The sequence below is a fragment of the Acyrthosiphon pisum genome, chromosome A2 (assembly GCF_005508785.2).
Source record: "Acyrthosiphon pisum isolate AL4f chromosome A2, pea_aphid_22Mar2018_4r6ur, whole genome shotgun sequence".
NCBI classification, from domain to species: domain Eukaryota; kingdom Metazoa; phylum Arthropoda; class Insecta; order Hemiptera; family Aphididae; genus Acyrthosiphon; species Acyrthosiphon pisum.
The window spans coordinates 110546124-110556232 of NC_042495.1; the positions used below are offsets into that span (position 1 = coordinate 110546124).

Genomic DNA, 10109 nt, shown 5'->3' on the forward strand with positions numbered 1-10109 from the left:
CCACGAGACTGCGTTTAATAATTTTGCACTTGGAACGCAGTTTATAAATTGTTGGATTGAGCTCCTCTACTTAATAATTCCCAATTCGAGCACTGCCTATTATTATTATTATTATATAGGAATGCCGTCGGTCTGGTACAACAAGTGGGAGGCGGCGGCGGCGGCGTCGGCGGTGGAACTAAAACGTGATATTACAGTGAAACGCAGATTTCATGTTTAAGACGTTATTATTTATTACTGTTAATATTATTATTATCATGCCGGTTTAACGCTTTATTAGTCGTTCGCTCAGATTGGATTTGGCTATGATATTATGTTGTTCAGTATTCGAGCATTATTCTGCCGGTTAGCACGTGTGTGTTTGTGGGTGAGTGGGTGTGCGGGTGAGCGTGCTCTAGAATCGTCGCCGGGGAATAATAATAATAAATACGTAGGTAATACGAGTAATACACGCGGTGCGATTTCCATCGAAGATGTGATAAAAATAAATAAATTTAAAAAACACTTGAGACGGGCCCTCGTGCGGAAAACGATCGTAATAATAATTATCACGACTGCTGTTATATTATACGTAATCCGTTGGATATAAAGTCACCCGAGTTTAACGTCAACGACGCCAACGCCGCCGTCTATTATAACATCTACCGTTGTAATACAATACGCTTTATTTTAACTCGTAGGTACCTAATCATATTTCAATAATAATAATAATTAGTAACTACCTACTGCAAGAGTGTAAGCTGTGACGAAATGGAACCACCTGTAGAGAACTTGGCAAGTATAATATAATGTATTACACGTTTCGTGTTGTATTTTATTTTTTTATCGTTTGTGTAATTTTTTAAGTCCATATATGAAGGTATATGGGTAGAGATTATTGAAGGCGTATCAACCGCGTGTGTGCTTAACGCTTATTTTTTTTTTAATACGAGCCCTGCAAACGTACTGTGATGGTAAACACGCGTTGTTCATGACCACGTGAATTACAATTTTTTTTTAAATCGAAAGGATTTTGTGATTTGCCTCTTTTATTTAGATAAATGCGTGTACAGTCAGTAAGTATGTCGGTAGGTACATTATGTGCAATATGAATTTTTTAAACGTATATATAGGTACAACCGTTCTTGATTACCTAGGTTTGGGAACGTACAGAATTAATTACGAATTAATTGCACGCCGTTCAGAGCAATAATTATTATGCTCGACACGAAATAAATATTCAAATTAGGTATATGACAATGACATCAATTTAGTTGATCGTATTCCAATTGTACCTTGTTTAAAATGTTAATATTTTCTAGGTTATCGGAAGTAGAAGAATTTATACTATTTTCGAACGTATCTATAATAAACGTTTCGAAATTTCATAATATATATGTAGAGCAGTGGTTCTCAACCGGTATGCCGCGAGAAATATTATTAAATATTGAAAACAGTGTTTTCAGCGAAGTTTTTAAAGTTGTTATGGTTATCAAGTGCGTGAGTGTGCCGTGAAAACTTGTGATGTATAAACGTGTGTCGTGAGCCAAAAAAGGTTGAGCACCACTGATGTAGAGGATGTTGCTTTTGAAGATTACGCATTGATCGATATTATTCATACAAATCCTATAAATATGTTTATGTACACACGAGTATGAATATATGAGCACAGTGCACAGTTACAGTTTTATTTTTTATTTTTTACATAATATTATCAATACATTATGTTTAATAATTCATAAGTGTAAGCACAGACTCCAATCGCTGTGATGTAGCTATATACAAAATGAAGAAATACTAACGACCAGACTAATATTTAATTTTTTTTTTAATCTTTTACACTATAATAATATATTGGTGAACAAATGAATTAATGTACAACTTGATAATAATTATAATATGTCCGGTTATAATTTAACACATGATATAATATTGGATTGTTCGTTTGATTTAATTTAGTTATAATTTAGAATATTTAGAAACTCGATCTAGTACCTATATTTAAAGAATTCATTGATTGAGTATTAAACAAAAGTGAAATAATAAACAGTATGTGTATTAGTATATTAATATCCAACATTAAATGGTGAATATTATTTGCTGTTCTACAACTCTACAAGGACCCGCCAAAACATATTATTAATACCTATGATTCCATTGTGTTACATTCCATACAGCAGAGAATATAATATCGTTTTTTTTTTTTATTTCGCCCTAAAATAACAAAAAAGAAACACTAGTAATGAATGAAAACGTATAGGCTTATAATATTAATAGATACCCGTACCTACGGTATATTTTAATATAATTAGTAAACAATAATACAGACATACATAGTACCTACCTATAATACGTCTGTACAACAGCCTTCCGGTGTGCCATCTATCCCAAAAAACAGTTCTATAATAAAACAATTATAATATATTGCACTCTTTGTTGGCATTTTTTTTTTTAATTGACATAGATACTTACCTTATTATTACGAATGGTGGGTGGAATGGATCCCTTTTTGGAAACATCAACCATATTGGGTGTCACGTTTGATTATTTTCGTATAGATGGCATCCTGCAGTAGTGGAATCGGGGAAATCATTTGAAGAAATTAAAAATCTTTTATAAAAGACGATGTGAGAATATCCATAGCCAGTGTTGAGAAACGGATGTTCCAGCACTCTGCAGCATTGCCTATGTATTATATAGTTTATTTTTATACAGAGTGATCCATTTAACGTAAGACACTTGTTATACGAAAAGTAGATGGTTAAATGATAAAGTGTCTTACGTTAAATGTATCACTCTGTAGAGGGTACAGATAAATAAAACTTCATAAACGTTTTAATATTAATTTCCGATCTATGAATTAAGAGGACGTGATACCCACATGTGTTGTCTCCGTCATACAAGTGCGTAACATACCAAATTATACGCAAAGCAGAACACGTGTAGCTCCGTTAGCTATAAAATTAGAGTAAATTGACCTCTTATAAAATCTAAAGGTCATAATATTATCTAGACAACCTCATGAGCTTTTTATTATATTTTAATTTAAAAGCGAGCTATGAGTATTTTAAAATTATAAATTGTTTGTGCATTTTAAAGTACTTATGTTTTATATTTTACTAGATATGAATGACGTTTATATAATAATATATTATGTTTATATTTTGTTAAATTGTATATTGTAATGACTGTGATTATTAATTATTATGTACTAATATTTATTTTATTTCATATTATAGAAATCTCCAAAATCTGTTTGGTTTATCGTATGTGATGAACTGTGTGAAAGGTTTAACTACTATGGACTTAGAAGTAAGAAAATAAATTGTATAGTTTGTAGCTAAAGGCACGGGGATAGAAAACGAAATAAATATAGCTGAACTTAACTAATTGGCTCTTGTACCGATACTATTTTAAATTTATTTTACCGGAGAAAATATAAGTAAAATGTCAATAGGTACCTATCTACAACATTTCGAGGGAATAAACTTAACAGAAAAAATATACTTTGAGATTGGACATTTTTACATTTTTTTACATATTATTTGAACTGTAGGTAGGTACATTTATAAAAAAAAAGTATGAAATATAAATACCGGTTGCCGATGTATAATGTTAAACTGTCAAAAGAGCGTTGTTCGGTTTTGAATTGAATAACACAATATCAATGTCAGTTTCTTCACTTTTCATATAAAATATACATTATTACCTACTTGATTGACATATTGGTGCCTACATTATTACAGTCGACAAAAATATAAAACAGTCGATAATAAAATATTTTCGTATATTTGTTTTCAGCTATCCTAGTGTTATATCTGTCAACGATATTAAATTATACCGACGATGAGTCGACCATGATCTATCATAGCTTTATATTTCTATCGTATTTCATGCCATTGTTCGGTGCAATATTGGCCGACTCTTACTGGGGAAAATTTAAGTGAGCATGGCCCATAGTAATCACACCTTTATTGTTTTGACACATTCGCGTTTGTGTGTCCATGACTTTTAAAATTGTTTTTTATCGTTTCTGCAGAACTATTATACGACTGTCAATAGTTTATGCTCTTGGAAACGTCATCCTCACTGGAGCTTCGATGGCCAACAGTTTCACTCTCGATAGCCAAAGGTAAACAGCCTATAATATTAAATTAATTTATTCCACTTAAAATACTCGTTAGCTTAGTTAAATTTCTTCTACAATTTTAATCTATGGTTATGATTAATATTTATTATACCCCCTCACCCCACCACTTTCAGGAAAACTATTATATATGTTTCTATAGAGTAAAATTGGGAAAATGTATAACCTAACCTCACTCCCACCAAAATATTTTTTTGTGTATGCGCCTGTTTGATATTAATTTGATTTGTTATCGTACATAGGTACACGGTGGTCAAAGAAACTTAAAGGAAGGAAGGATATTAAACTTAATATAAAAACTCTCGGTTTTTGTTGGTTATCGATCCGATACTGCACCGTATACCACCACTGAACGTTTAACCATATGATAATTTTTTTTTACCGTTACAAAACTTTCAAATAAAAGTAAATAATAAAAATAAATTGTTTACAATGTTTATAATTAATAATAGTTGCATAGCCGTTAACGCTTAATATTTCACTTTCAAACGTAACAAAAATAATACAGTAGGTATTCTAAAGAAACGGTGAACAAAAACTTCACACATTTTGTCTGTTTTAACGATATGTTTTAGTCGTAAAAATTGAATGCCAGTATTCAATATTGCGGAAAATAAATCATTAAAATTAATTTTTAACAACATTTTAAAATAAGCTAATAATGTTTGTGAGATAGGTTACCTAAGGTGCACATAGCAATACGCTGACCACATATTAACACAATTTTAATATAACTAGCTGACCCTGTGCACTTCGTCGCAGGTGAAAAATGCCATTTTCTACTTCGCTTTTATCTATGTATCGATAAAAATACCATTTCAAATATTATAAGAAGAAGTAATTACCACTTTTCCATAACAAGATCATATTAGCCTGACATAAATTAACATACACGTAAGACATTGTAAATATGCAGATCTATCGGGAATTCATGAATATCAAAATGTTAAATTACAGACTTCTGACTTAAGGTAGGTCGATGAATTGTGTACAGTTCTATGCGTAGTCGGCAAAAAAAACCGAGGAAAAAAATAATAACAATTTTAAAATTTAAAACTTATTTATTTATTATGATAAAAAAAAATAATGACATAAAATTGTAATTTTTAATCAACAGCAACACTGGTATGAAACACTAAATTAATAATATCGTATTGCGTGTGATAGGGCAGTTAAAAACATTTTACCATTTTTGTAATCTTCATTTAATGTTTTTAGTCTAATTTAATTTCTAAAAATTATCACCAGGATAAAAAAATAATAATAATTTGTAACACATTAGCCACATTAGTAACTGTCAACGGACTAAACTTTTTCCACTCGAATAATAAAACGACATAAAGATAAAAGCATGAACGTATAAAAACGTCTACATAGGTAGGGAATTTAATTTCCAGTAATAAAAAGTTATTTTATATTCCACTACTTACAGATAGTTTTATTTTATTAAAATATAATAAAATCATTACAAACCATAATATAAAGATGAAAAATGAAAGAAATATTTCATATTTCAATATTTTTAAAAATTATATTAAATATAGGTACCGACAAAAGTTTTTTAATTTTTCTTCTTTATTCCTTGGTCCTTTTTTCCCGGATTCAGTTCGGTGGCGGAGTGATAACAGGCAATTAATGTTAAACTCTCCTCGTCATGACGTATTCTTATCTCTTGAATAATTAGATGGATTATAATATAGTGGTCTTAAACATTTTGTATTGTTTAATATATTTATATTTTTTTTCATAAAAACTAAAATACAAAATACCATACCTAATTGAAAATAAATTGTTCATAGGGGAAAGCATAATATAAACATTAAAATTGAGAAGATAATATAATGATAATCGATGTAAGGAAAAAAAATAGAAAATCATACGGTAGTGAGAGATCTACTTCGATACTACAGCGGTATTTGTAATTATATCTTAAGATATATTTTACTACTCAATAGTGTGTGGTTAAAAAAAGAATTTTTTATACGATTTTATTACAGGTATTAAGCAGTAGTTATTGAATAATTTTAGGTATACATATTGTGATGACGATTGACGAGTGAATACACTCAAAGGTTACTGATGTTAAATTTTCTTAATGAAAACCCATTTAAAACTCAATGACAATAATACGGCTACTGATTGATTTATATTGTATATTATAGATTTATTGCCATCATCGGTCTAATATGTATTGCGTTGGGAACAGGTGGCATAAAACCGTGCGTTTACACGTTTGGCGGCGATCAATTCAAATTGCCGGAGCAACAAGATCAACTTGCCCGATTTTTCAGCAGATTCATAATAGCCATTTACATTGGATCGCTGATATCTACGTTTTTAGCACCCGAGCTACGGAAAAGCGCACAGTGTTTTGGCAGGGACACGTGTTTTCCGCTGGCGTTCGGCTTACTATCACTGCTCATGATAACGGCCATAAGTAATTTATTATAATAATAATAATTATCCATCTCATACACACCACCCTTTCGTTGTGTTGATATAGGTACTACATTTTTAGATATTTACCAATTTTGAAATATCAATATTATATAATATTTTAATTAATAACCGTTTGGTTCTTTTCAATATTTTTATATTTTTCTACACCATCCAATTTTTAAACATTTTAGTTGTTTTTATTGTCGGAAGAAATCTGTACGTGAAAAGGAAACCGGAGAATCATGTGATCTTCAAGACTTTTGGGTGCATATTTGTAAGCATATATATTATAGTCTATATATTGCATGCGCGCCGCCGTTGACATTTCAGTAACTCAACACGCACGCCTCGACACTGTATTAATAATATTGTTTATGCTATTGGTAAGTACGGTGTTCGCAAAAATATCTTTTCGTCGTCTTCCAACGAGGCTCATTGGCTGGATATCACCGGCAACAAGTACTCGAAAACCGAGGTGTCCGACACGAAGGCTGCGCTGGAAGTGCTTTACACGTTCATCGCTTATCCGGTGTTTTGGGCGCTCTACGAACAACAGGTGAACCGCCGATTTCCGTACATAAATATGATGTGCGTCCGATACGATTGATACCGCGGTTGTGTTTTTGGTATTCAACAAACAGGGCTCGCGATGGACGTTGCAAGCGACGTTGATGGACGGCAAGTTGGACGGCATCGGTTGGGAGATCAAACCCGACCAAATGCAGACCATTCACCCACTTCTCGCACTCTTGTTGATCCTATCGTTCGACCGCGTCCTGTACCCCTTCCTGGCGAAGTTCGGCATCCGGCGACCGCTACAAAAGCTCATGTTCAGCACCTCCATGGCGGTGCTGGCTTTTTTGCTCGCCGCCGTTCTTCAGTATAAAATATTCGTGAGTACCACTGATAACCTGAAAATTACAATCATAACACCACCGCTGCGGTTCCATATTATATACCTGTTGCTCCCTGCATGAATATGGGAATGGTAGCGGTAGAAATGGTTTAATTGATCGATAGAACACAAACTCAACTTATATTAATATTATTTAGACGCTGTTGCCATATACCATACTTAGTCGCATTTGACCGTACAAATACGGTAATTATTACCATACACCTGATTACACGTAACACTGACTGTGAACTACCGCGGAGCCCACCTCCTCGCCAGAACCACAGAATGTTTATAAAACAGAGCACCAGACACTGTCTGCCCCTCTAATTTCGTTTACGTATTCGTCACGGCACTAAACGGTATTCAAAAACAAACATAAAATTATTTTAATAAATCCAATCAAAGTTGAATATTCATTTAAGTATTCACTTCAGTCATGTATTCTACACTCACAGGGTTTTTGACCATTGTAATTATTAATTACCTATTATGTTGTCAATGTTTTTAATTTATTATTAAAATAAAAACAATAATATTATATTAATGTTTGTATTGTAGTTTCACTAATGACGATAAGTTATGATACCACACTCGGCACTTTATTTATATGTAACCACTTTGGTAAATAGTATGCTCTTCGATCACACTTAAATACATGGATACCATCCATGTATCCGTCGTTGTCTTTGAGCATGGCAGTTGATATCCTAATATAAAAAAATATGGCAAAATATTTACGTCGACAACGGTTATCAACGGGCGTCAATTTGACTTAGCGTAACAAGGTCCACTGTGAAGTATTCACTTCAATAATAATATTCTAAATACAGACAAACCTCAATTGTAGATACTCGAAAACTTCGATAGCTCAAATTTTCCCCCCCCCCCCTTGAGAATTTGAGTTACCGAGACTCGACAAATCATGATAATAATGTTGTGACTTTGTCAACGTTGTCACCGCGCGTCAATAACGCAAGGATTTGACATAGCGTAAGAACGTTCGCTATCCTCTATGAAGTATTCACTTCAATAAGAACAATAATATTATAAATTCAGTCAAACCAAATATTTTTCCCGCCCCTTGAGAAACTCTACAGTAACGGATGATATCCAGATAAATAATAATAATAATGTTATAACTTTGTACCGATTATCGTTCAAGGGCGACAGCACTACAATACCGACTGATGAAGGACAGTTCGTTGTTTATAACGGCTTCGATTGTAACGCTCGTGTGTTAAGTTCGTCACTGCAGTTGACGGGCAACAACGATATCGATCGGCTGGGCTCGGCCAGATTCAAGTACACTCCGAATTCTGATGAAGGCGTCGTGAACATAAAGCTGAAATTGAACGAATCGTGCGATGCGTACGTTAACTACGACAATCTGGACACTAACTTGACCGTATCCAGAGGAGAGGTTAGATTACAATATTTTATAATATTGATGTTGTCTCTTCGCTTCCTTATTATTTTAAATTATTTAGCAAGCTATATAATTTATATTTTTATATTACCTATATGATGTATATAATTTAATTGGATAAAACTAAAAATTACAGGGCCGTTTTATGTTGGCTTTTTGCTGAGCGATCTCTCGAAGTTTTTTAAAATATCTCTAATAATATTATACGCTCGTTCGATGTTTATATCTATGCAGCTATCAGTACAACTTTGCAACTATTTACACTGTTCTACATTAAAAGTTTCGAACCTGTCTGATACTTTAGTTTCATTATATTGATGCACAGCTCAAAAAAATGAAATGTGTGTATCTGCAACCAATCACAATATCATATTTTTTTAAATGATCAGAGAATAGAGTTCTGTTTATTTTTTATAGTATTTGTGAAAAACAATTTTTAAACACAAAATTAGATGAATAATATGTTTTATTTTCTTTAAACTTACCTAATGTATTTTATACGAATACCTATATAGTTTATTTTTCATAGCAATAAGAAGATAACATTATATCCTATTTAAGTACGGAACTTGATCAAATTTCCACTCCAAACCCGAAACTAAAAACTTAATTTAATTTAACTGAAATACAGCCAATCGTAATTTTTTTTACAAATGTGAAATTTACAATTTCTAATTATTTTAAAAAAAATGTTTGGCGTCAAGAATTTTGGGATATTTTTTATGCAAATGGAATTTGGTTGGTTAAATTAAGCTTCGAGTCAAAGTTATTTAAGCAACAACTAAGAATCGAAATTAGTTTCGTAAGTTTTTCCGTAAATTAAACAACTAATTTCACAGACCGGGATATAATGTTGTCTGACTTTCTTAAATTTATTGTTATAATCAATATGAGGACGGTGTATAGTCTTGCACGATAAAAGTGTATTTTTTTTTTTGGTTTTCTAGTCAATCTCATATTTTCTAACGTCCAACAGTGCAAATAAAGAAGTAAAATTACGACGTATCGATCATTACGACGATTTCATAAAGCCTAAAAATGGCCATCCGAGTTTAAGGTAGGGAATATTTTCATACTATACCCAGTGATATATAGTTTGTCTCTTCGACGGGCCGATACAATATTCTATTCCTTTTTTTTTTTAGAATCGTAATTGGCGATGATATCGAGAAGAATGGGTCTCTTGCGCTGGTGCACGCCAAGGAAAATCACTTGTCGTA

The 10109-nt window shown here is 32.2% G+C and overlaps 1 protein-coding gene across 1 annotated transcript in view; it reads left to right on the forward strand.

Annotated features, from left to right (window-relative positions):
* The first annotated feature begins 268 nt into the window (after positions 1–268).
* The window catches only part of LOC103312030 (peptide transporter family 1), an 11227-nt gene continuing 1386 nt past the window's right edge, over positions 269–10109 (forward strand). Inside the window, exons 1-11 of the mRNA XM_008192029.3 lie at positions 269–774; positions 3219–3291; positions 3781–3922; positions 4019–4111; positions 6289–6563; positions 6757–6839; positions 6954–7121; positions 7207–7458; positions 8626–8883; positions 9837–9946; positions 10035–10106. Coding sequence (XP_008190251.1) covers positions 751–774; positions 3219–3291; positions 3781–3922; positions 4019–4111; positions 6289–6563; positions 6757–6839; positions 6954–7121; positions 7207–7458; positions 8626–8883; positions 9837–9946; positions 10035–10106 — 1550 coding nt within the window. The 5' untranslated portion in view covers positions 269–750. The remainder of the gene's footprint in view (positions 775–3218; positions 3292–3780; positions 3923–4018; positions 4112–6288; positions 6564–6756; positions 6840–6953; positions 7122–7206; positions 7459–8625; positions 8884–9836; positions 9947–10034; positions 10107–10109) is intronic.